Source organism: Pogona vitticeps, chromosome 2 (assembly GCF_051106095.1).
Source record: "Pogona vitticeps strain Pit_001003342236 chromosome 2, PviZW2.1, whole genome shotgun sequence".
Classification (NCBI taxonomy): Eukaryota; Metazoa; Chordata; class Lepidosauria; order Squamata; family Agamidae; genus Pogona; species Pogona vitticeps.
This window is the reverse complement of record NC_135784.1, coordinates 27,873,338-27,901,204: the sequence shown is the minus strand read 5'-3', so window position 1 is coordinate 27,901,204 and position 27,867 is coordinate 27,873,338. Positions and strand designations below refer to the sequence as shown.

The following is a 27,867-nucleotide window of genomic DNA, read 5'->3' as shown; positions in this document are numbered from 1 at the left end:
CCATAAGATTTTTCTTCCAAAAGTTTAGAGAGTGAGGATGGCCGTGAAGACAAGAAAGGCTTGAGACTAAATTCTGGGAAAGTCCACACACACACACACACACACACCCCAGGAGAGATGAAAAGGAGTACATGGGAAATGAAATGTTTCTCACTTGCTGTCCCCCGGCTGCTGCTACTACACTTGTTAGTTTTAATGTTAGGGTGGTGGGAGTGGTGATGATCATGATGATTCAGAAACACCAGGCATACTTGACATGATAAAAACATGGAGTGGTATTATAGAACAGATACAAGTTTTAACCAAAAACCTAAGTATATGTTAAATATTGGCACAGTATGTATGCTGTTCCTAATATTGCCATTTATTGTAGCTCTAATGGTTTAATTTCTGAGATCTGCATTGGCATAGGCGTCCTTCAGTCTCGAGAGACTATGGTAACATGCTCTGAATCAAGGAGTGTCCTCTCCAGAGCATGAAGCCTGAAATGGTCCAATGGAAAGGCAAGAGCCAATACAACTGGTTCCAGCAACGTCGCAGGAGTTGGCAGAACGACACGTGCTGCCTTCAGGACTCCAGCGCCGGATTTTGCCTCGAGGTTAACTCCTGAAGCCTTTTCCATGAGTGGATATAGCCACAAGGCAGTGGAGGTTTGAAATCGGAGTTTTCCTTCTCCTAAAACAAAAATTATTTTAAAAAAAACAATTCAAATTGTTTTAAATCATGATTTAAATTTTCTAATCAAGCTTTAAATTGTGATTTAAACTGTGATTTAAACCAATTTGCTCTAAATCAAATCCACCCTACCTGCAGAACTTGAAAGGTTGCCTGTTTACTGTATTTTGTGAGTCCAAAAATGATATTATTTACCATCGGTTTTGGACAGAGGGCACTGCCACCTTTCAAACTGCTTATTCTACTGTGTGAAATTTCTCGATAATGTTTCCAAAGCCCCAATGACCATGGCAACCAATAAAGTGTGTTTCTTCCAGAGGTGAGATGTTTCAATGGCCGGGTCTCTGTATTTTGTTACTTTTTCCAATTATTTATTTTCAACTCTGGCATCCCCTGGAATTGCAATGTCAGTGATCCAGACATTTCTTTATTCTATTACTACTATGTCTGGTGTACAGTACTATGTTCAAGGGATCTGTCCGTTTGGATCCAGAAATCCCACAAGATCTTGACTTCCTCATTTTCTGACACTTTCTCTACCTGATGTCCCCATGGGTTTTTGGAGGCTGGCAAGTTATATTTTTTGCTTAATGACCAGTGCACTAACTTTGCCACTCTATCATGCCTAACATTGTAATCTGTTTGTGGAATCTTTGGACATTCACAGATGAGGTGTGACCGTTTCATCCTTTTCTCGGCAGAGTCAACATTTGCTGTTAGCACTAATTCCTTGGATCTTAGCTTTCATCACATTGGTTTGGAGTGCTTGTTCTTGTGCAGCAAAAATCAAAGCAAAGTGTGCTGCTTATATACCGCCCCATAGTGCTTCGAGTTTACAAGTGAGCGGTTTACAAGTTAATTATGCAGGCTACACATTGCCCCCTAGAGAGCTGAGCATTCATTTTACTAACCTCAGAAGAATAGAAGGCTGAGTCAGCCTTGAGCCAGCTACCTGGGATTGAGCCCCAGGTCAAGAACACAGTTTTGGCTGCAGTGTAGCAGTTTAACCACTGCACCTTGAGGCTCTTCAGTTTCTTTCTAAGGGTCTCCAGTTTTAGCCATGCCCACGTTGAATTATGATCATGCTTTCTATCAATATTTCTCAGGTGTTGTCAATGTAGTGGTTTATTTTTCCAGCTGTTTAATTTGTTTTCAAATTGTTGTTTCTTATATTGAGCCTTTGTTACTATTGTTTTCAAAATATTCCCCATTTCCACTGCCTTAAGTAATTTTTCTTTGCTTGTACTGATATAATCATTAGGCTTCTTTTTTCCTCCTCTACTAATTTTGTTGTTTACTTTTTCACTTAGACAATGCTGAAGGTTGCTCTCACAAAACAAGCAGTCTTTTGCTTTTACCTTATTTTTCTAGCCAGCAAGAGGTGGCAAACTCAAGTCTAATTTGCTACAGTCTTAGAAAAATCTTCTGCAAGACTGCTGAGGCTGTTCTCTCTCTTGTGGTTTGCCTTTCAAGCTTCCTCTCAACATCACCCTTTTCCCAGAAGATGATCTAAGAGCTAAACTGGGAGTGTGATCAGGTGACTGCAAAGGCATGCCTGGTCGCACTAGAAAAGGTCACCTTAAGCAGAGTTTTTGAACAAAAAACATAAAACAAAACAAAGGCAATAACAAAGGACATTGAGGCATTTTAAAAACTAACTGCTATAATTTAATGTAAGCTTTCATGGAACATCACCCCCTTCTTCAGGCTTGTGAGTATACTACAGAGACTACATGGCAAACATTCACAAAGAAGCAGTAGTGTTTGGTCGCCACCTTTTTCTCAGGTGTTCCTCACCTTTCATGCCTATTTGATAGAGAATTACAATGACCGAAGCCTATCTCTCGGTCCTACCACCCTCACAGGAGCGCTTGGTGGAGATATGGGGGAGGGTCTTCTCTGTTGCTGCTTCCAGACTTTGGAACTCCCTCCCACAGGAGACCAGGCAGGCCTCCTCTTTGCTGTCCTTCCTAAAACAGGCAAAGACTTTTCTATTTTTTCCTTAGTGACTGGCAGTCTGAGAGGGGTTTTGTGCTCTCTTGGTTTTAAATGTGTTTTTAGTCTTGACTATTTGCCATTTTAAATATGATCCTTCTTTAATTTTTTTTATATATTTACTGTTTCTAGCTTTTAAATATTGTCCTTTTAACGATGAAAGCTGCCTTAGTCTTTTCGAGGAGAGATGCAAGATAGAAGTAATTTAAACAAACAAATATGGTCTACATGGGCAGGATAGAAATCCAATAAATAAAATACTGTAAATAAAATTTTGTACACTTTAACAATAGACATAATTCACTTATTTATGTGACATTTAAAAAGGTCTGTGTGGAGAAGAAAAGTGAAGCTGATACATTTTCTTTTTCTCTACCTCTTCTGTTCTGAGAGGGTAACTATTTGTCTATAATATAATCCAGAGGTCCTACTTCAAAAGGCATAAGAGGATGTCGGTGCCAGTGAATTCTTTGCTGCTTTTGATGGGCAAACGTGGACACACACATAGGCTGGTGTGCCAGGGGAGCAAGCTTTTCTGCTCCTCTGGGAGAGGTCCACTTATTTTGAGGTGCATATGGAATCGATTCCAGGTGTATGCACACCCCTGCTGCTTTAAAAAAAATCTGACTATCTGATACAGCGCTATATCAGATAGCAGGAATTATCAAATATTAAAGCATTGTGCTTGTCTCCTCCCCCAATCACATGATCACCACCTCCACCAGCAGAATCACTCACACCCCCTCCCTGAACATTTGCCTGATCACCTATCTGATTCTCGCCACCAGGCAGTTTGCCCCCGCACTGCGAGCCCCTTTCTCCCAATCACCACCCGCCACCCATGACTTACCTTTCTTTTGTCTTCTTTTGATGGCCAGTGGGGTCAGCATATGTGAATGGACACACCAACTCAAAACTCCAAAAGTCTGCCAGTTTATTCAGGCAGTGGAGATCTGCCCATAGTTAAGACATTGAGCCCCATGAAACAGTTTATGAACACTTATTCAAAATATAAGCATGGCTTCCCCGAGAGAATCCACCTCAACACGTCTGAGTCAGGAGTGAAATTTCCACCATGGTGGCCTTTGTCATAACCCTAATTTGTCTCAATACAACACTGTGGAACTTTTCCTAACTGTTGTTTTTGTTCAAAAGATGAGAAATTCCCACAAGGAACTGCATCTAATTCTTTATTAGAGTTCTAGGAAGAGCAGATACAAAAATACACAAGGGAGTTAGGTTTGTTTTAAATATAGTGGCCAAAATCTTGTTGCAAAGCTCTGTCTGAACAATGGGAAAGATTCTGCTTCCATATCTTAAGATGTACTTGGATCACACATAATGAGACAAAGCTGTGCACACCTGAAAATTGAACAAAGGAGTCTTTAATCCGTGCAAATCTGTTTATGACGATGACATCAATCTTGTTGGGCGGGCAGATAAACCCAGCTGGGTTTTGGCCTATGACAAAAACATTCCCAAAGGGATGGACTAGCAATAGAAGCTGGAGCAATGGTTTGGTAGAATCATCACAATCTGATAGTGTTGGATGTTTAAAATTGGATGTTGCTCACAGTTCAGAAGACAGTTTTGGGGGCTGGGTGGGTTGGTTGGTTGGACCAAGCACTTTATAACCTAGAAGCCCAAAATCTATCAACTAGAGCAGGGTTGGTAATCTTCAGAGGCCCGCGTACCCATCCATGGACTTTGAAAGACGATGCCCATTCCCACAATGTTTTTTACAAACATTGGGGGGGTTTTAAATCTAAAAATCACCCTTGTGACACTTCTAATGTCCAAAAAAAATAAATAAATAAACAATTAAAATGGGGGTGGATGGGGGACTCCAGCACTGCTGAAGGCCCTCAAAACTGGAAAACAAATTGCCCACCAACCTTTCCAGGGAGTAAAAGCTGTGGGGATGGCTGACCTAGAGATAAAAGGCAAATTGGAAAACTCAAAGGAGGAGGAACGCTGGCAAGACACAGAAGAAGATTTGGCGGCGTTTGAGGGGAGTCTGTGCTGAGCCATTGGGGCAAAGAGGGCTGACTGGAACACCTGATAATGAGGAGATGGAGCAAAGGCGTCAAGAGCCAAGGCCACTGGTGCCGGTTCTGGAAGCCTCCTGGCAGCAGCGATGGAAGTCCAAGAGGCCTCCCGGAGGCATCTTGGCAGCGGCAGCTGAGGAGGCTGCCTTTTCTTTTTTTAAAAAAACTGTTCTGGGTGGGTTTGGACTGGGGGGGTTGTATTTCTGTGCTATATTGTTTTTTTTTTTTAGATTTGTGGGGTTTTTTTGTTTTTGTTTTTTTGCAGTCCCAGCGTGGGACTTGCTCTGTTTATTATTATTATTTGTTGGTTGGTTTGTTTTTTTAAATGCTGGAACGGATTAATCCTGTTCCCATGCATTTTAATGGGAAATGGTGCTTTGATTTATGAACATTTTGATTTACATACATTTTCTGGGACAGATTAAGTTCATAAGTCAAGGCACCACTGTACTTACAAAGTGGATGCTTAAATACTTAAAACAAAAAAAGGATGATATTTATTTATTTATTTATTTATTTATTTATTTATTTATTTATTTATTTATTTATTTATTTATTTATTTATTTATTGAGTTCATGGACTACCTGATTTAGTAAAAATTAACTGGATGTGATTTAATCTAAGAGTCAATTTTAAGAATCCTTTTGATTCCTCTCTATCAAAAATACATCATACTCTCCAGCTTATTGACAGAAGCAAATCTGATTTTAATATATACTGGAAAAATGCAAAAGCAATGTTCTCGCTTGGTACACTAATAGTAAGGAGACTCCAGAATTTCTAAAAAGCTGGGGCCTTCTACCTATGAAACCTGGGAATAAAACTGGCTAAAGAATATTAATCTATTCGCGAAGGCTTTCACGGTCGGGATCTGATGGTTGTTGTGGGTTTTTCAGGATCTTTGGCTGTTTTCTGAAGGCTGTTCTTACAAACGTTTTGCCAGTCTCTGTGGCCATGGGCATCTTCAGAGGACTGGAGTCAGAACTCTGTGTAGTTTGTTTGGAGAGTTGAGTATTTATAGTTAAATATTTCAGGCCAAAGAGACTGATAAGCCCACAACCCTCATCAATTTGTCAAATAACTTCTCAAACAGCGTTTTAACATGCGAAGTTAGGAAATGCTCAATCTCTGAAAGATGAAAAAATAAGTATCTCAAAATCATTACCCACACATCCTTCACTTTCATGAAGTACTTGGGGCTACTTAGGACATCATCATACAAAACTTTGGCCGCATTCTCACCTTCACCTTCACTAAAAGCTATTATAACCTTGTCACAAATTATGTCCAGTTTCATGTTACTCTGAACATATGAGAGCTCTTCCATGAACTTAGTTTTAGCCAGGGAGAAGCAACTCTGTATTCTATTATCCTGAATGCCCAGGGATTCCAGCTCATTCTGAACATTCTGGATAGTCTCTAGGTTGAGATGTTCCACATGATTGCCACGCCATTTAAGGTAAATATCACCTGTCTTCAATGTTTGCTTCCATTGGCAAATTCTATCAGAATTCAGGATCCTTAATTCACACTTCTTGTTCATGTATATGAGCTCCAGGATATGTTCACCACTGTGACGTACACCTGTGTTGCCATACACTAATGCAGGGGTCCACAACCTTTTCCCAACCGCAGACCACTGCCCTAATGAGTTTTTAAGTAAATCCTTCAGGATTTGAAAAAAAATCTGTTTTTGCTGGTTGGTTGGAAGATCATAATGGGACTGGTGAGATGCTGATGGTGACGCTGCTCTTGAAACACTTTTGTCAGGGTGCAAAAGATAAAGAGTCTCGTCTAAAGTGGGTGGGGCATCTGATCTTAAATCATCACCACTTTTCTTTTCTTCTTTGCCCTCATGGAATATCGGCGAGAATTCCACTTCTGGAATCTCTCCAGATCTATTTTCACCAATGGCATCATCTTCCTCTGTTGAGTCAGGACCTGAATAGTAAGTGGACTCTTCTGAATCAGATGGAGCATTTGCTCTTGGATCATTGCTGGTTTCTTCTTCTGCTTTGCCCTTATTCGGCATCGGCAATAATGCCACTTCTGAGATCTCTTGGGGGTTCTTTCTTGATCTATTTTCACCAATGGCATCATCTTCCCCTGGTGACTCGGGACCTGAATAATAAGTGGACTCTTCTGAATCAGATGGAGTGTTTGCTCTTGGATCATTGCGGGTTTCTTCTTCTGCTTTGCCCTTATTCGGCATCGGCAATAATGCCACTTCTGAGATCTCTTGGGGGTTCTTTCTTGATCTATTTTCACCAATGGCATCATCTTCCCCTGGTGACTCGGGACATGAATAGTAAGTGGACTCTTCTGAATCAGATGGAACGTTTGCTCTTGGATCATTGCGGGTTTCTTCTTCTGCTTTGCCCTTATTTGTCATCGGCAATAATTCCACTTTTGAGATCTCTTGGGGGTTCTTTCTTGATCTATTTTCACCAATGGCATCATCTTCCCCTGGTGACTCGGGACATGAATAGTAAATGGACTCTTCTGAATCAGATGGAGCATTTGCTCTTGGATCATTGCGGGTTTCTTCTTCTGCTTTGCCCTTATTCGGCATCGGCAATAATTCCACTTTTGAGATCTCTTGGGGGTTCTTTCTTGATCTATTTTCACCAATGGCATCATCTTCCCCTGGTGACTCGGGACCTGAATAGTAAGTGGACTCTTCTGAATCAGATGGAGTGTTTGCTCTTGGATCATTGCGGGTTTCTTCTTCTGCTTTGCCCTTATTCGGCATCGGCAATAATGCCACTTCTGAGATCTCTTGGGGGTTCTTTCTTGATCTATTTTCACCAATGGCATCATCTTCCCCTGGTGACTCGGGACCTGAATAGTAAGTGGACTCTTCTGAATCAGATGGAGTGTTTGCTCTTGGATCATTGCGGGTTTCTTCTTCTGCTTTGCCCTTATTCGGCATCGGCAATAATGCCACTTCTGAGATCTCTTGGGGGTTCTTTCTTGATCTATTTTCACCAATGGCATCATCTTCCCCTGGTGACTCGGGACCTGAATAGTAAGTGGACTCTTCTGAATCAGATGGAGTGTTTGCTCTTGGATCATTGCGGGTTTCTTCTTCTGCTTTGCCCTTATTTGGCATCGGCAATAATGCCACTTCTGAGATCTCTTGGGGGTTCTTTCTTGATCTGTTCCCACTGATGACATTTTGATTTTCTACAGCATTCTCTGGTGTCTCTACAGGATAGTTGTCATAGGTAATCTTCATCATCCTTTCTGGTTGTTTTTTTCAGGGCCTTTTAACTGTGTTAATGGATTATTTCTTTTTCTCCAAAAGTCAAGATAATCTTGTCTTCTACAACCTAAAAGGAAGAAGGAAATGTTTTTTAAACAATAGCAACCACCTCAAATCAACCGTTATTGTAAATAGAGTTCTCAGATAATGTTGATGTGCAAGCTTCCCTGTAGTTTGCAGAGCTTAGAAAAGTTACTCTTTTTTAAAACTATTGTAGTCAGGGATTTGCTTTAAAGCAAATAAATTTCAACTGTGATAAAACTAATGCTAACCACTATTTATAAACACCCTACCTTTCACTTATCCTCAATAGATGCTCCAGTCCTCTTAGTACAGTGGTGCCTCGCATAGCGACATTAATCCGTGCAGCAAAAATTGCTACAAAGTGGTTTCATCACTATGTTATTTTAAAACGCCTATAGAAATGCATTAAAACCTGTTTAATGCGTTCCTATGGGCGAAAAACTGACCTTTAAGCGAAGATCCTCCATAGCGCGGCCATTTTCGATGCCTCTTAAGCAAGGATTCAGAGCGAAAACACTGCAGGCGGCCATTTTGTTACCCGCCGGCCATTTTGGAACCGCCGATCAGCTGTTAAAAAATCATCGCTTTGCGATGATCAGTAAGTGAAACAGCGAACCAATCATCGCAAAGCGATAAAATCGCATAGGAAACATTGCAATGTGATCGCTTTTGCAATCGCAAAAAGTTAATCGCTATGCGGTTTCGTTGCTAAACGGAGCACCCGTTAAGTGAGGCACCACTGTATTAAGATCACACGTAGTTACCAGTGCTGACTGCGGTACTGATCACTCTGGTGTGTAGTAGACTAAAATTGTGAACAAAGAGATTGTATCACATGAAAAAGAAAGGAAGACCACATATTGACATCAGCAAGATTCATGGTCAAAGAAAAGTGGAGGAATTTGCCCAAGCGCCTGAGGAAACCCTTGCAGGCCCGGCCGATGCAAATGCACCTAAATGATGGGAACATTTCAAGAACGCTGTTTATAACATTGCCTTGTCCACATTTGGGAAGAAGAGCAAAAAGATGGCGGACTGGTTCGAAGCCCGTTCGGAGGAGTTGATGCCAGCCATCGAGGATAAGCGGACAGCTCTAGCCACATACAAAGCCTGTCCTAGTGAGTACAACTTGCAGGCTCTTTGAGAGACTCCTAGCAAAGCACACCCTGCCTATCTGCAGAAGTGCGAGCACACCCCACTCATCCACAAATGCACACAAGCACACTCTGCCCACCTTTGAGCATGCCACACCCACCTGTGAATGCAGGGTTGCCCAGCATCCCTGCTCACAGACCCTGCCCCCTCAACTGGTCCACGGTTGGGAAAAGGTTGGGAACCACTGCTGTAGGGCATTTGGTTAGAATCATAGAATCATAGAAAAGTGAAGTTGGAAGGGGCCTACAAGACCATCAAGTCCAACCCCCTGCTCAGTGCAGGAACACAGCACCTGGCTGATGCTTAGCTTCTTAATTCCTATGGAAGCAGTAAGGGAGTTAGTTTTTCACACATGGTATCTCCATTTTGGCCTTAGTTTTGTAAAATAAACCATGACATGGTGTAGTATGTCATGTACAGTGGTGCCTTGCATAACGAGCGGACTGTTTAACGACAAATCTGCATAGCGATCAGTTTTTTGGGATCGCTAATGAGATCGCATTGAGATGTTTTAAGTGGCAAAACATCGTATTGCTGTAAATACAGTATCTTTACGTCTTGATTTAGTAAAGAAATAGGTCTATATGAACTTGGGTCTGTTAGATCTTTATTAGGTTTTGGGATAAGAGTTATCAATGAATGTTTCCATGAATCTGGTATTCTCTCTCCTTCCAGTATTTCATTATAGAGCACTTTTAGTTTAGGGATCAATATTGATTTAAAAGTTTTATAGTATTCCGAACCTAATCCATCAAAACCTGGAGTTTTACCATATTTTAGTTTATTAATAATCTCTATAATCTCTTCCTCTTTTATTTCTTTATCTAAGTCTTTTTTGTCATTCTCTGATATTTTACTCTTAACATTTTCTTTAATATAAGTTTCTATATCTTTTTTCGATGCACTATTACCTTTGTATAAATTTTGATAAAAATCTTGTATAATCTTTAATTTTTCTTTCATTAAACTAAAATTTTTCCTGTTTTATCTTTAATCACACCAATTATATTTTTTACTCTTTTGGTTTGGACCATTCTGGCTAAAAGTTTTGAATTTTTATTACTATATTTTAAAAAATTCCTCTTGGCGTATATCAGATATTTACAGCAATACTTGCAAACAGAATTAATAAATTTATTACAAGATATATCAAAGAGGATCAGAATGTTTTTTTGAAAGGTAGGCAAATGGAAAACTTAACTAGGAGGGTCTTGAACATTATATACAATACAGAAAAAATAAATTGAAGGCAGGCATTTTATCATTAGATATATTAAAAGCATTTGACTGTGTGGAATGGCCAACACTAAAGACTTTGTTAAAGGGTTGGGGTTTTGGAAAGATGTTTAGGGGGATAATAGATCAATTATATTTAGAGAATACCTCTGTAGTAATAGTTAACGATGGGATGACGGAACAAATAGCTCTAGGCCGAGGCACTAGACAAGGTTGCCCTCTCTCTCCAGTTCTGTTTTGCTTGGTTATTGAAATGTTGGCAAATGTAATTAGGAATGATGACTTAATTGAAGGTATGGGAGAAAAGAAGACAAAGATTAATTTATTTGCGGATGATTCCTTATTGACAGTGAAAAATCCGTCAGAATGTATAGATAAAATTAAAAACCCACTTAGAAAAATTTGGAAAAATAACCGGATTAAACATAAATTGGCAAAAATCTGAATTAATGTTGTTTAATTATAGTAGAATGGAACAAGAAAGGTTTGCTGAAAAACATGATTTTAAAATATGTAAAACAATTAAATACTTAGGAATAGATTTAGCAAAAATATTCAAAAAATAAAGGAGTATAATTATAATAAGCTAAAGGAAGTAATTAATAAGAAACTACAGGAATATGGTAAATTTAAGTTATCTTGGTTCGGAAAGATTGCATTAGTAAAAATGAAAATTCTACCAAAAATTATTTTTTTTATTTAGAATGTTACCAATGCAGTTAACAGAGGATGATTTGAAATATTGGCAAGGAATAGTTAACAAATATTGTAATGAAGGGAAGAAATCTAGAATAAATAAAAAGTATTGGTATAAAACAACAAAAAAGGTGGTATAGGTTTACCAAATACAAGAAACTATTATTTAGCTAACCAACTGAGGTTCATTGGTGAAATTATATATAATCCGGAAAGGCTAATTTGGTGGGAAATGGAATCATCAGAATTACAAGGAAATATAGAAAAATATTTATTTGGTAAAGGCAAGAAAGATAAAATAAGTGAAATTAATAATCCTTTTTAAAAGACATTGTTAAATATATGGTATAAATATAAAAATATTTTATGTTCATCATACTCTCCATTTGGATTAGTGACAGAAATAGAAAATTTTCCTACCAATATGAAAGTGTATGCGGATTTATTTAAAGAAAAAAAAGTGATTAGATTGAAAGATTGGTTGTATAAAATGATATTGATAGACCAAATGAAACAAATATTTCAAAACAAGACTATTTCGTGGTTGAATTATGTACAACTAGAAAGATGGACTAAAGAATGAGTAAATAAATATAATAAAGATAGAGAACATACAAAATATGAGCAATTTCTATTCTCATATGAGGACATTCAGATTACTGACTCAGTAAAAGGTACAGTGAGTAAAATTTATTCACTTCTTAATTTAGAGGAAGAAGAAAGTGAGAAAGAGGGATTGAAAATGGTGTGGGAACAAGACATTGGGAAAAGAATAAATGAAGGAGAATAGAGGAAGATATGGAAAATGAGGGTTTTAAGATTTCTGTCGGTAAGAATAAAGTAAAATTTCTTTAAACTTAGTTAAAAATGGTATTTAACACCGGTAAAATTAAACAAAATTAATACCAGTCATCTGAATGTCTGTTGGAAATGTGAGAAAGAAGTTGGTACATACTTTCATATGTGCTGGGAATGTGAAAAGGTACAAAGATTTTGGAAACAAATCTTCAAAGAATTAAGCTATATGTGTGGAAAAGATATAGAATGTAAGGCTGAGATTGCTCTGTTATCAATATATGAGAACGTGGAATATGACAAAATGACTAAAGAACTGTTAACTAATCTAATAACAGCAGCTAGATTGATTATTGCTAGGCAATGGAAATTAAAGACTGAATTGCAAATTGAAGAATGGTATAAAGAAATATGGAATATAGCAATAAATGATAAATTAACTTGTAATTTAAAGATGAAGAAAGGAGAGTTGAAAAAGAATAATTTTTATGTAATATGGGGCAAATTTTTGGAATATGTGCTAATAAGGGGGAAAGGGAAAGCTCCAAATCAAGAATCTATGCAGTTCTGGAGAAGAAGACAATAGAAGAAGAAGAAGAAGAAGAAGAAGAAGAAGAAGAAGAAGAAGAAGAAGAAGAAGAAGAAGAAGAAGAGGAAGAAGAAGAGGAAGAAGAAGAAGAATATGGCAAGAGGTCCCATACATGGTGGTGGGGAACACAGTTATTGTATTTGAGTTTATATGTTTTATGTATATGATTTTGTTTTTGTTATAGTTATAGAAATAAAAAAAGAGAAAAAAACATTGCATTGCGATGATCGGTAAGCGTTTCGCTTACCGATCTTCGCATTGCAATTTTTTAAAAACATCTAATCGGCGGTTCCAAAATGGCCACCGGGTGCCTAAAATGGCCGCCCGCAGCATTTTCGCACCCTGCCCTCGCTTATCGAGGGCACGAAAATGGCGGCCAGATGGAGAATCTTCTCTCAATGGTGAGTTTCCCCCCGATAGGAATGCATTAAACTGAGTTTAATGCATTCCTATGGGGTTTTCCATTCCGTTTTACGATGTTTCCGGATAGCGACGATTAATCCGGAATGGATTAATCTCGCTATGCGGGGCACCACTGTATATTGTTCATATGTGGTTGTAATTATCTAATTTTCAGACCTGCTGAGGACCAGATGATTCTTATTGTGTCCTGATGGGTAAAACCAAAGAATTCAAAGAGGGTGTTCTTGTTAAGATTTTGATAGGAATATGTATTAAGTATAAATGTTGTATAGTTGAAAATAAAATGGCTGATTTTACCTGAGTCATGTATTGATTGTATTCAGGTGTAGTTACCAAGGTTTGATACTTAATATTGTACAGCTGTGCTACATGATGAAACTTTATGTAACAGGAAAATCAAGTGATGTATTTTCTGATTGGTCCCAGGAATGTATACAGTCGTGCCCTGCATTACAACGAATCCTCATTACGACAAAACCGCATTACGACAAAACCGCATTATGACGACGCTTTTGCGATCGCAAAACGATTGTCTGAATAGGCTTTTTTCGCTTCGTCATGATCGGTTCCCTGCTTCAGGAACCAATTCTTCACAAAATGACAATTTTCCTACAGCTGATTGGCGGTTTCAAAATGGCTACTGGGTAAATAAAATGGCTCCCCGCTGTTTTCTGGGACTGATTCATCACAAGACAGCCACCGAAAATGGCCTCCCTATGGAGGATCTTCACTGGACGGTGAGGTTTTAGCCCATTGCAACGCATTAAACAGGTTTTAATGCATTTCAATGTGTTTTTTATTTTCACATTACGTTTTCGCTCTACAGCGATTTCGCTGGAACGAATTAACGTTGTAATGTGAGGCACCACTGTGTAAGTCATGTCTGAAGAGAACATTTCATTTACTGTACGTCAGATCACTTTTCTCTATGCTATATGTTGCATCATGTCATGTTATGCTGGCAGATGAATGTCCATTCTCTCTGTATATATGTTAACAGACTAAGTTGATATTTTACTCTCTCAGTGTCATAGTGTCAATGCAAACTAATAGCTCCTAACTCTGCTAATGTTCTGAGAATGCATGTTTAACCAAAATTCTCAACATCGAAAGCACCACAGATTGCCTTCCATAATTCCTTTTTTCTCACAACCAGCAGCCCAGAATTTCTACTTTATGACTATATTCAATTGAACAAAGCTCTGGTTTATGAATGTGGGATATTGTGCTTTGGTACCCACAATTTCAATGTGTCAGGAAATGGTCCAATATTGCTGCACAATACTGTGCTCAGATTGCCAGCAGGAAAAGTTTTACCAAGCTTTACATAAAGGGCAGCCTGAATGTTGACAACACCAATGGTAGCAGTCAAGATGGTCTACAGGATACCCTCTTCTGCTCCCTGCCATTCACAAACTGATGCCACAGCAAAGGGCAATCTCAGAAGCTAGTTCCTTTTTTTTTATTATCATTTAACCACTTCTTACCCAAAAATAAACCAAGGGCTGTGTTTCAACAAGTATTAATGGTAGTGAATTCTTTTTCAAAGTATTGACTTTCAGGAAATGACCTGTTTCCTGTTTGTAGCAGCTATTTTAAATTATTAATTTTTCAATAACTCCTGAATGGATTTGCTTCTCATAAAATAAAAGGGGCTGAGATAATTAATGTCCTTTTAAAATAAAATGTTAATTGTTTGCAGTATACTTCAGTGATTGCTTATCTGCTGGAGAAAAATGTCACTACTGTTGGAGGGAGAGTAAAATATTTATAATTTTTGAAAAATCATAATTTTTAAAACTACTTGGCCATATGTCACCAAATCTGGCACAGAGCAATACCAGACGGTCTAGTCCTACTTTGGCAATCCAAAACCTGGTTTAAGAGTTACGATTTGTGGTTCGGACTGTCCCCGATTTTAGAATTCCCTTGTAGAATGTTGTTTTGCTCTGCTGCACAATAACATCACTGCACTCTTGTGCAGTGATAATAATGGATGAAACAATTAAAACAAAAATAGCTTTACTGAGAAAATTGCACTGTTCATGTAGGGACAGGAGGTCTCTTCTCTGGGGTAGGGGGACAGAAAGGAAGATCAGAATAGCCCCTAAGAAAATCACCCCGTGACAGGTTGGAGGGAGCAGCGATCAGAGACAGAAAAGGAAAGAGCAGCTTTTCTTGATACAGTATCTCCTCCCAAACCCTTTCTGGTTTTCATGATGGAGGGGCGTATAGAGACAGCGTATGCAGGATTCTTGCATCACTACCAAGACAACCAAATATATTTCACGATGACCTTCTGTGGATTATTATAGTGCATTGCTTCAGAACCGAAAGTGAAACAAACAAGGTTCTGATCCAGACCAGCAATCTCCACCCATGGTGGCTGTCTAGGCAGTGAGCAAACCTGGAAAAGCAGGCTTCCCCATCGGGGAAAGATGCTCTATTTACACTCAACCTCAACATCATTTTCCTGTAAAGCCGCTTCGGAGGCCTAAGCTAGCTCTCTCTGTTGACGTTCACTGGTGGCTGGCATGGAGCTTGTCTAGCGAGACGCGTCTGACTTCCGTTTTAACTCAAGAAAACAATTTTGTGATCTAGAACTGAACATATCCCGGCTAGGGTTCTTTTTTTGGGGGGGGTGTGTGACCATTATGCCTGACATCTAAGCGGCATTGGGTCCAGCTCCAAAAGCAGGTGATTGGCCGAATCGGAGCTAAATATTTTCTTTCTAAAAGCAGCCTCCCCCCTTCCCTCTCCAAATGCTCCCGAATGGCTGGGAAGCAACCTGTTGAATGGAACGAAAAGGCAAGGGGAATCCTTGACAAGCAGGGACACCTTCTGCAGGCGCTCCCTTAAGCGCGGCCCAATGAGATTGACGCCGAATTCAGAATCCCTTTACCTGGTTTTAAAACTGGTCTGAAGGAGACGCCAGTCCCGGTCTTTCTCCAGCATGTAGCCGCAGGCGATTTCTGCCCGGCTTCTTTTCTCTTCTCTCCCAAGCTTTTCTTTTCTCTTCTCTCCCAAGCTTCTGCTCCCCCGCCAGAAGGATCCGGCCTCCCGTCTTCCAGCAGAACTGGACCGCCCTCGTCTCTCGCTTCCTAGGTGTTTTTTATTTATTTATTTATTTATTTATTTATTTATTTATTTATTTATTTATTTATTTATTTATTCATTCATTCATTCATTCATTCATTCATTCATTCATTCATTCATTCATTCATTCATTCATTTATTTATTTATTTATTTATTTATTTATTTATTTATTTATTTATTTATTTATTTATTTATTTTTAGCCTCCCGGCTTTGTTTTTCCTAGTGTCCGATGGGGGCAGGTGCAAGGAGGCGGCGGGGGAGAATTCCGCTCAGAAGCATCATTTCTGGGAAAACCGAAACTTAAAATGTTAGGATCCACCCTCGGTAGAGAGGGGGAAAAAACCTTTCTGGAGACCGGGTAGAGACGGAATTGGTCCCAACGTGCTGGAGAGCGGCTGGGATTGAGGTCTCCACCCGACATATGGTGAAAGATTCATGCCAGTCAAACGTGGCTTTTTTTTTAACAAAGTGTCCCTGCCTGATTTTCCGGGACTCCCCATTCCGATTATCATACAGGAGTTGGCCGGGGGCGGGGGAGATGGAGGGCTGATCTTAAAAGGAGGAAATGTGATATTCCTGGACCCAGTGCCAGTTAGAAGTCAGCTGTAAACGTCAACTCTAAAAAGGACCCTAGACTTGTATATGTTAATTGATAGGCCATGCAATTATTTGCGTGACTTAAAAGAGACCTCCTCGCCTGACGATCGAAAGACAAGCTGAAGGCAGATCGTGACTGAGCGCAGAGAGAGAGCAGCGTCAGAGGTGTTGCCCTCGGTTATGCCCGGAGCTTCCTTGCATGATAAGGAAATCTGCATCTTGTAAAGTGTTCTGGTTGTACAGAGGCAGACGGCTCTCCTCCTCCTCCAATTTTGTGCCCCAAACATGGAGGGTGAAGGGAGTGACGCCACTCCTGCTCGATTTCCTTTGGGGTTAAGATTAATCCTTTGATTGAAAGCAAAAAAGTTTTGGGGCATCGTTAGGAGGAAGGCGTTCATTTCGGTGTGGGCTTTTGTGAATTAGCATGGCAGTTCTTCAAATCCTGCCTCTGCGGTGAATGCAGGGGCTGGCTTTAGGTCAGGGACAAGCATTTGTGTGACCCTCCAAATGTTCTTGGAGTGCCACTTCCATCAGATGTCACCAGCATCATGTTTTCCATCTCGGTATGCACAAACTGAGCTGGCAGGGTAGCTCAGTGGTTTAGGGATCTCACTGTAGAGCCAGAGGTTGGGAGTTCAATTCCCCACTGGGCTTCCTGGGAGTAGAGCCAGCCTGTGTGGCCTTGGGCCAGCTGCACAGTTCCAGGATGGGAGAAGAGGATGGTAAACACACCTGTTTATTTTCTGCCTGGAAAACCGTGAAGTGGTCACCCTAAGTCAGAATTTACTTGGCGGCATACAGTTATAATTGTTATGCACAAACTACAGTTTGCACATCAATTAGGATCGCCAGTCAGGGCTAGAACGTTCAGACCTTCCATTGTCACCATCAGGAGGAGAACAAACTGGTGTGTGTGCATGCACATCCATGCACGTACACAGTGAAGTTGAATCAGCACACCAGAACTTGTGCTGTAGTGCCAGGCCATAGGTGTATGTTTTGGGTTCATTCAACAGGGCAACCTATCCTTTCCAAGTCCAACATGTTCAAGGGTGAATTCCAGAAGCACTGTCCATTTTTCACCAGTCAATAACCCAGCCGTGAGGCCACTACCTTCCAGAATTTCCACTGGGCAGAAAGTCCATTTTATTGCATTATAAAATGGGATCACTTGGCTTATTGGTCACAAGACCAGATAGGCAGTATATAAATAAATACAGTGGTGCCCCGCATAGCGACATTAATCCATTCCAGGATTAACGTCGCTATACGAAAACATCGCTAAACGGAAAGAAAAACCCCATAGGAACGAATTAAACCCTGTTTAATTCGTTCCTATGGGGCAAAAACTCACCGTTCAGCGAGGATCCTCCATAGGGTCGGCCATTTTCCCTGCCTCGGTAAGCGAGGAATCCGTCCAGAAAACAGGGGGCACCATTTTGGAACCGCCGATCAGCTGGCATTCCCCCCCCCAGGAAAAGGAGGAAGAGGAGGACGTGAAGCGGGAGATGGGGAGTCACGCGCCCGGCCCTTTCCCTTCCCCTGCCGCCGCCGCCCTGGGAGGAACAAGCCGGCCGGGTGCCGGCTTGAAGAAGAAGAGGAGGAGGTGAAGGGGGAGGCGGAGCCAGGCACCCGGGCCCGGGGCTCTTTCTTCTCTCTTCCCCCTGCACGGCCCGGGAGGAGCGAGCCAGCCAAAGCGCCACTCGCCGCCGGCCTTCGGATGAGCGGCCACCGCCGCCTCCTCGGAGGAAGAGGGCTCCCCCGCAGTCTTTCTCAAGCTCCCACCTGCATTTTCCCCCAGCTGACCGGCGGGAGCTTGAGAAGGACCGTGGGGGAGCCCTCCCTGGCAGTCCTTCCGATGCCCCCGCCGGTCAGCTGGGGGAATATGGGACCTATGGGGGAAAATCGCAAAGCAACATCGCAATGCGATCGCTTTTGCGATCGCAAAATCCGCATCAGTATGCGGATTTGTCGTTAAACGGGGCACCCGTTAAGCGAGGCACCACTGTAATAATAAAAATAGTTATTGAAGTGTGGCCATTGGCTTTCTCCATGGAGATCCTCATCTGTGCCACAGGTGGGCTTGTGCTGTCAGATTGATCCCACCTCACCGTGCTGGTGGGTCTTTCTGCTCAACAAAATCTCAGAAAGGTAACTGGCCTCAATGTTTTTGGCTTTGATTCAGGAATCTTCATATCCATGCATCAAAAACTCAAAAATGCCAAACAGCGAACTGATGGCATTTTACCTTTTTGTTTCTCAATGAAAAAAGGCTTGCCAGTACCTGAGGCCAGCTCACCAACAGACGTGAAACATCAGAAGGGGGGAAAGGACTTTGAAAAACTCTCAAAGAGGAAGACCCGAGAATCACAAGGAAATGGCCGCAAACTTTCAGGCAAACTCTCCATTTGATTCAGAAGAGTCCACTCACTATTCAGGTCCTGAGTCAACAGAGGAAGATGATGCGATTGATGGAAATAGATCTGGAGAGAACCCCCAAGAGATCTCACAAGTGGAATTGTTGCTGATGCTGAATAAGGGCAAAGCAGGAGAAGAAACTAGTAATGATCGAAGACAAAACTCTCCATTTGATTCAGAAGGGTGCTCTTACTATTCATGTCCTGACTCAACAGAGGAAGATGATGCCATTGGTGAAAATAGATCTGGGGAGAACCCCCAAAAGATCTCAGAAGTGGAATTATTGCCGATGCCGAATAAGGGCAAAGCAGAAGAAGAAACCCGCAATGATCCAAGAGCAAACTCTCCATCTGATTCAGAAGGGTCCTCTTACGTTTCCTGCCCGGAAACAACAGAGGAAAGTGTTCCAAGACCAGAGTCATCATCCACCTCAGATCAGCACCATTATCCTCTTCCAAACAAAAATCAAAAACAGATTTATTTTTATTTTTATTTATTTTTGAAATTTACTTCGCCATCAAAGCTTGTTAGAGTTAGGTGACAAGCATGAACGTCAGTGTGGTGGAGATAGACTGGAGCTCTTATATATGGAGGAGATATGTGAATTAGCGATTTGGAATTTTGATGGAGGTCGTCGGGGGAGGCGTGTAATAAAAACAAAAAGATATTTACCTTGAATGGCGTGGCAGCCACGTGGAACCTCTCAGCAGAGTCAATATCCAAAAGGTTCAGAATGAACTGGAATTCCTGGGAGTTTCAAATGACAGAGTGCAGCGTTGCTTCAGCTTGGCTCAAATTGAGTTCGTGGAAGAGCCCTCATATATTCAGAATAACATGAAACTGGACATAATTTGTGATGAGGTTATAATTTTACTATTAATTTATTTGTTATTTATTTAATTGATATGCCACCCACACTACCCAAAGGTCTCTGGGTTTACAACATTTAAAATACAATAAAAATTCAGAACAATTAAAATGCACTTAAAAATATATATAAAAATTGCCATCAGACCCACAGCTAATATTATTTCAATGAAAAGCCTTCTGGAACAGGAAGGTTATTACCTGGTGCTGAAATATTAGCGTCGGCGCCAGACGAATCTCAGTCGAGAGGGCATTCCATAGTTTGGAGGCAGCTGCCGAAAAGGCCCTTTCTCTACAAGTCCTCCCTCTTACCTCCTTGAGGGATAGCTCTTTCAAAGGGGCCCCCTGGCTAGATCTTAACTACTGTTCATATGGAAGGAGGCAGTCCTTCAGGTATCCAGGGCCCAAGCCATTTAGAGCTTTGTAAGTCAAAACAAGCACTTTGAATTGGGCCTGGGCAGCAACTGGTAGCCAATGTAACTTATACAGAATCGGCTTGATATGTTCCCTGGTGGCTGCACCACTCAGCTGCGCAGCTCGATTCTGGACCAGTTGCAGTCGCCAGACCGTCTTCAAAAGGAGCCCCATGTAGAGCGCATTGCAGTAATCTATGCTGGATGTTACCAGTGTTAGACTAGGGTCCAGGAGCACCCCCAAGCTGCAGACCCTGTCCCTTAGGGAGAGTGTAACCCCATTCAGGGCAGGGAAATGGCCCTCCAACCTGTCCGGCGAAGCACCCACTAATAGCACTTCCGTCTTGTCTGGATTGAGTATCAATTTATTAACCCTCATCCAGTCCATTATCAGGTCCAGACACGAGTTCAGCACAGAAACCGCCTCATCTGGATTGGTGGAAAACGAGAGGTAGAGCTGAGTGTCATCAGTATATTGCTGACTCCTCAGCCCAAACCTCCTGATGACCTCTCCCTTTAGTGAAGGTAAAGGTGAGAATGTGGACGTAGACTTTGATGATGACCTGAGAAACCCCAGGTACAACAAAAATGTGAAGGATTGGTGGTTAAGAATTAAGAGATTATTTCGGGCTTGGATGTGTTGGATCAGAAGACTTACTGATAATGCTTCTTCAATAAGTTCTAAGATGGACACTTTGCTAACTCGTATCATTGATTTTTTTTCGGAAGTTTTCTTTTAAACCTAAAAGCCAGTAGCCACTTTGAGATACTTCCAGATCTATTTGTAGTAGGAAGCTTCAGTCTTTCATAAATTCTGGTGTCTGCCTACTATGAGTGTAACTCTCACTCTTTTTGCATAACTATTATAATTGCTAGAATGTTGTTTCTGCATTTTTCCAGTTTATATTAATAATCAGATTTGCTTCTGTCCATAAATCATAGATTAGTGGTTGATGTATTCTTGATACAGAGGAATGAAAAAGATTCTGTAAAAATATGCTTTGGTTAAATCACATCCAGTTAATTCTTACTTATTTAAAAGCGGAGTGAAACAGGGCTGTGTCCTCGAACCAACCCTTTTTTGGATCTTTTTTGCTGTCATGCTGAAGCATTCCTTTGGAACTGCAACAGAAGGTGTCTATCTCCGGATTAGATCAGATGGAAAGCTCTTTAATCTCTCTAGATTGAGAGCGAAGACCAAAGTCCAACTGAAATGCATGTGGGACTTCCTCTTCGCAGATGATGCAGCCATTGTTGCCCACTCTGCTGAAGACCTCCAACAACTCATGAATCGTTTCAGCAAGGCCTGCCAAGACTTTGGACTAACAATCAGCCTGAAGAAAACACAAGTCATGGGCCAGGGTGTGGACTCACCTCCCTCTATTACCATCTCCACACAAGAACTGGAGGTTGTTCATGACTTTGTGTACCTTGGCTCAACGATCCCTGATACACTGTCTCTAGATGTCGAGCTGGATAAACGCATTGGCAAAGCAGCCACCATGTTCTCTAGACTCACAAAGAGAGTATGGCTCAATAAGAAGCTGACGGCATATACCAAGATCCAGGTCTATAGAGCCTGTGTCCTGAGCACACTCCTGTACTGCAGTGAGTCCTGGACCCTTTGTGCATGGCAGGAGAAGAAGCTGAACACCTTCCATATGCGTTGCCTCCAACGGATTTTTGGTATCACCTGGCAGGACAAAGTTCCAAATAGAGTAGTCCTAGAACGAGCTGGAATTTTCAGCATGCATACATTACTGAAACAGCGACGTCTACGTTGGCTTGGGCACGTCGTGAGAATGGCTGATGGTCGGATTCCAAAGGATCTCCTGTATGGACAATTAGTGCAGGGGCATCGCCCCAGAGGGAGACCACAGCTGCGATACAAGGATATCTGCAAGCGGGATCTGAAGGCCTTAGGAATAGACCTCAACAGATGGGAAACCCTGACATCTGAGCTTTCAGCCTAGGGGCAGGCAATGCTTCATGGCCTTTCCCAAATTGAAGAGGCCCTTGTCCAGCAGGCCAAGGCAAAGAGGATGTTACAAAAGCAGCAAAACCAGGGAGCTAGACAGGGGACAGATTGGATTTGTCTTCAGTGTGGAAGAGATTATCACTCTCGAATTGGCCTCCTCAGCCACACTAGACGCTGTTCCAAGTCCTCATACAGAGCACGTTACCATAGTCTCTTGAGACTGAAGGATGCCTACAGTATGAAATCATTCCTGGCTTTGTTGCTGATTTTACTCTCTGAGGTTCAAAATTATTCATTTTTGTTTCTGAGGGGCTTACTACAAGAGGGAAAATGTTATGTAGTGTACAATTTTGCCTCATGTTTGCTAAGAAAATTTTGAGAATAATTTATATTTATATAAATTTATATTTACTTCAGATTATGACATAAACGTTCTACTCCTATTATACCTTATTGTCAAGGCTTACAACCTTGTCAATTAAAGGCATTCAAAAATGATTAAGGACAGTGCAGGATAGAAGGAATTTTAAAATGCCCCAAAGCAAACGTTTTAGTTAAAAGTCCTGTTTGGATTAATATGTCCTCCTCCTCCATTTCCTCAAATGCCATATAGTATAAAACACTGGATTCAAGCAGACCAGACTGAAGGCCCATCTTGTTATGAATCTTAATTCCCACAGAGAGTGTCCCTGATGCTTCTGGGACAGGAGGCCTGTGGTCTTCTCCCAGGGCTGTTACCCAGCAACTCCTAATCAGAAGGATTTAGCTTTGAGGCAACATGTCATTTACATGATAAGTAGCCCGGTCTTCCATAAACCTGCCTACGTGGTCAGCAGCCCTCCCCATAATTTGGAACAGAAGCACTATGTTAAGAGTTCTGCTGAGAAATGCTTCCTTTTGTTGACCTTTTTGCCACTTGGTTTCATTGGGAAGCGTAAGTTTTGATTGGTGTGGAGGGAGTTTGATTTCTCTGCTTTCTCCATATGAGACATATCTGTATGTATTCTATTTCTTCCCCTCTTGCCCTCAGTCAGCTCTTTTCTAAATTATGAATTTCTGTTCTTTTACACTTGTATTTGAATCATGGTATACCAGGCAAAGAATCTATGCAGACACAATATACAGAAATCTGAACCAGATTTTAATTGATACACACTTGATTGTTCTCGCTTAAACAGAAAGGTACAGTTTCTGGCGCTGGAGCCTGGAATGCAGAGGAGACCATTTTGTGCCACCTGATAACCATTGCTCAGTCACAATGGCATCAGGGGTTCATTTAAATGAGAACCAAGGTTCAAGGGATCAGTGAAGAACTTGCCTAAACCAACAGTCTAATGTAAGAGTTATTGAATTTCAAATCAATAAAATTATTTCCCTCCCTTTAATGATGTATCCTTTTTTGTTTCTTGACTCCACTCACTGAAGATGCAATATATTAAGGTGTTATAGCATCTGGGTTCATCAGTGCTTGTAGAGTGGAGTGCTTAACCGTTTCATTATTCAATTGTATTTTAATTAACTTATAGTTTAATTGTTTTTAATGTTTAACTTATTATGTTTTTAATTCTATTATTTTTTTATTTTGTGAGCCCCCTGAATCTCCTTATTGGAAGAAAGATGGCCTATAAAGCAAGCAAGCAAGAAAATCAACCAACCCTCTCTGTTACCACTTTGTTCATCTATTCAATGAGGAATCTGAAAAAGAGAGGTCTCTGTTTAGGTGTAGAAAGAACCCTTGAAAATCTGGCTTCTTGCTCACAGGTAGAGCCTAGACATGTGCAAAAAAACCACCCCTCCTCTTCAGATGAGTCATTTTGATGATGGGGTGGTGGTTCACCTTCTGCCCTCTAAGCGTGTTGACCAATCCAGAGGCTATGATACCAGGAAAAGCCTGTTCACATAGTTCAATGTTTGCCAACCTTAGATCCCTAGATCATCTTGGACTAAAACTTCCAGAAGTCTTCACCACTATCTGTCCTGGTCCGGATTTCTGGGTGCTGTAGTCCAAAAAATCTGTGGACTGACTCAAGGTTGAGAACCAATTGTGTGCCCTTGTTGCTGTTCTTTTCCCATTATTAGGGAAATGGTAGCCCAAAGAACGCATGAACTTTCTCTTATTTATTTATTTATTTATTCAGTTTTTACCCCGCCCCTCTAGACAACGTCTATTCGGGGCGGCTTACAAAAATTAAAACACATTAAAACAATGTAGAAAATAATGCAATTATTATAATTAATACTATCCAAGATGGCAACATTAAGAACCAGAAAAAAGGGGGGGGGAAGAACTTAGGTGACTGGGGGGAAGGCCTGTCGGAATAACCATGTTTTTAGTTGGTTTTTGAACACTCCTTTTTGAACCTCCTTCCCTACCCATCCAGGTCTCAGTTATGCATGCCAGGTCTGCATCCTCATCCAGAATAAGGTCTTATATAAGCTGGGATTTATTGGATACAGACCTGGCATTCAGAAGCACCAACTTCAGAGTGGAGGGCCAGCTGGGCTGCCTACCTCGATTTTGGCAGTTGGCCACAGTGTCAGAACAGTGAACAGCATTCAGACATCTGTTCACTGTTCTTCTGACACGAGTAGACACTGTGCCAACAACTTGAGATGATGTCTCCTCTCCTAATTTCTCTTTGTTTCCGTCTCACTTCCCCTGCTTTTTCTTCTCTGATATTTTAAACTCTCAGCATCCGGCCTCTTTGCAGCCACCATTCTCCAGCAATCGTTTCTACAACACCCCCCCTCTTCCCAAGATTCAGTTTCCCTTATCACAATTCTTCGGTACCAAATATTTCCTATATTTCCTATGATTTAGTCATGGTCAAAGGAAAAAACAAGCCAAAACCTCCCTCTGCAAAATGTCACTTGACTCACCACTATGGCCCTTTAGACCAGTTATGATCACTCAGCAAAACTTGCAGACGGAATAAATAATCAAACAAACATTATGAGCAGTGGGATTAAGATGGCTGGCTAGGTCAGTAAATTAGACATCTGGCAGTGGAGCCAGAGGCTGGGAGTTGGATTTCCCCCACTGGGCCTCCTGGGAGTGGAGCCAGCCTGGGTGGCCTTGGGCAAACTGTTCAGTCCTAGGGTGCCCCCCCTGAAGAAGGGAAAGGGTAACCTGCTTCTGTGTACAGTGGTGCCTCGCATAGCGAGGTTAATCCGTTCCGGATTAATCTTCACTATGGCGAAGCATCACTGAACGGGACAGGGAAACCCACAGGAATGCATTAAACATTGTTTAATGCGTTCCAAATGGGCCAAAAACTCACCGTTCAGTGATGCTTCCTATGGCCGGCAGCCATTTTCGTGCCCTCATTAAGCGAGGGGAGGGCGCGAAAACGCTGCGCGCGGCCATTTCGGGGCTTCCGGTGGCCATTTTGGAGCCACCAAACAGCTGATCCGCGGCTTCGCGCAGCTTCGTTTTGTGAAGATCGGTAAGTGAAATGCTTACCTATCTTCGCCAAGCGATTTTTGCCCTATCTAGGCATTGGTAAGCGATCGCATTAGTGATCCCAAAAAAGGGATCACTATGCGATTTCTTCGTTCTACGGTGCGCTCGTTAAGCGAGGCACCACTGTATTCTCTGCCCAGAAACTCTGAAAAGGGTCACCATAAGTCAGAACCAACTTGGTGGCAAAGAATTATTTTTGTGAGCCATGGGCAGTTTATGTTACAAAGTGACATGAACTAGATCAATAATTAGCAAAGAGCTCATTTTTAAGAGGGAAGGTTATATCTGATAAAAAGGGACAAGCATTCAGAATGTAGATGAAGTTGAGGATAGTGACTTTTAAAAACCTTGCTTATATGATGGAAACAAACAAGCTGTTGTACTTTTATTTCCTGGGGCATCCTTAATGTTATTTGGGTTTTGACCCATCCCTTTTTCTGATGGATCATGGAAAAAGAAACCACTGCAGTTGCTAAACCTTTTTTCTTTCTTTGATCATAACTTTTTGATTAGCACATTCTTGCATGTGTTGAAAGCCTTTTGGTTAGCTAGCTTGATTAGTTACAGTTGTTCTTAGGGGTTTTGAGATAGGGCTGTGCATTTTTCTCCATTGAAGCAGTAATCAGAGACATTCAGAGACCAAGGTCTGAAACAATGGCTTTCTCAGAGCAAAATTCTTACTGCCTTTCCCGCCTAGCCCACCCATGGTCAAAACCATTGACATGCATGCTTTCCAGAATGGGCAGGATCATATCAGGTTTAACCTATCACAATGAAGATGATAATTTCTTCTTAGCTTCTGATTCTTTTTCTCCACCTGGATCAGATCAGGCCGCCTGGGGCACTCCTTGCATTTGCAACCCTCAGGGAACTCCTGCATGAGTTCAAAAGGGGACCTTATCTTCTGTGTCTTCATCCGCATGTCTTGAGGTGGAGGGTGGTGGTGAAATTGGGAAAGGACTGAAAGGGGGGGGGGGTTGAGAGGGCTAGTCAAAGGGAAGCTGTCCAAAATCGTAGAACAAGTGGACTTGCCATAGAGTGCTGATGGCCTTTAAAAATGTGATGTCATTGTCTTAACAGTGTGTTTGTTTCAATAATCTGTTCTAAATGCCTATAAAATAATTCAGTGATTTCAAAGCCTGCTGCTTGAAGATGAGAGTTAAAGCTGGCTCCCCATCCATAAAGGTCAATGAGAGCTTTCAAGCAAAAACATGGGCACATGGAGATTCCCTATCATTCAGAATTAGTTTCAAATAGGTCTGATGGATTGTGGATCTATGCTAAAAATCTGTGTCTTTGCATCATCTTATGCTGCTGTGCATCATAGCAGCTGTGGGTTTTTTTTTGGGGGGGGGTCTATCACCGTAAGTGTGATCTACATAGGATTTGACAATGGCTTATAGGAGATCTGATGTAAAACTTTCATGAATCTATAACGACCTGTGCCTCACTCATGTGTTTGCATCTGGGCAGTGGTATAAAGATAACAGATTATGATTTTTCTATACAATTAAATTTGTGGGCCTGGGTGTGTTTTGTGAATTTGGCACGATGTGGAATTGATCTGATATAAAAATGTAGAAAATTTGAATCTGTGTTTTTGCACTCTAGTGGTATAAAGTAGGAGTTCTGGGTCTTCCACACACACCCCACATTCTGTTTGCGAATATGTATGTGATGTGATCTGTGAATCAAATGTGAATTTAGAAGAGGTCTCATGTAAAAACCCATGCTTTAGCTACCTTGCTGGCTCCCAACAACACCAGATCCTTTCTTAGTTCTTCTCGTCCAGGAGTTGGACCCTCATGAAATGCCTGAATGGATGGAGGGGTTCGGTGCCATCCTTTGTAAAAACAACAAAGCACACAAAGTCAAGAGGACCCATCTTTTATTTTAATGGACTGAAGTTCTCTCAGACCTACGTAAGAACATTGGAAAGGGGGCCCACCGAGCGCCGCCAAACGATCTCTCTCTCTGGCGCTGCATTTGATCCCCACCACAAGGTCTGGTCCCGCTGGTTTTTGCACGTGTGCACGTCGATCGCCCGGCTTTTGCAAGGCGTCAGGCAGGTCACGAGGAATTCTCGGGGGGGGGGGGGGAGGTGTTGGTATGTCTCTGCGCTTTCTCCCCG

The 27,867-nt window shown here is 41.5% G+C and overlaps 1 protein-coding gene across 1 annotated transcript; it reads right to left on the bottom strand.

Annotated features, from left to right (window-relative positions):
- Positions 1 to 128: 128 nt before the first annotated feature.
- On the bottom strand, positions 129 to 18,225 carry LOC144587558 (uncharacterized). The gene is made up of 2 exons (XM_078388666.1): positions 15,805 to 18,225; positions 129 to 8,051 (listed from the first exon to the last, which is right to left on the bottom strand). Exon 2 carries the CDS (start codon positions 7,958 to 7,960, stop codon positions 5,750 to 5,752), a length of 2,211 nt encoding a protein of 736 aa, XP_078244792.1. The 5' UTR covers positions 7,961 to 8,051; positions 15,805 to 18,225; the 3' UTR covers positions 129 to 5,749.
- Between the last annotated feature and the right edge of the window lie 9,642 nt (positions 18,226 to 27,867).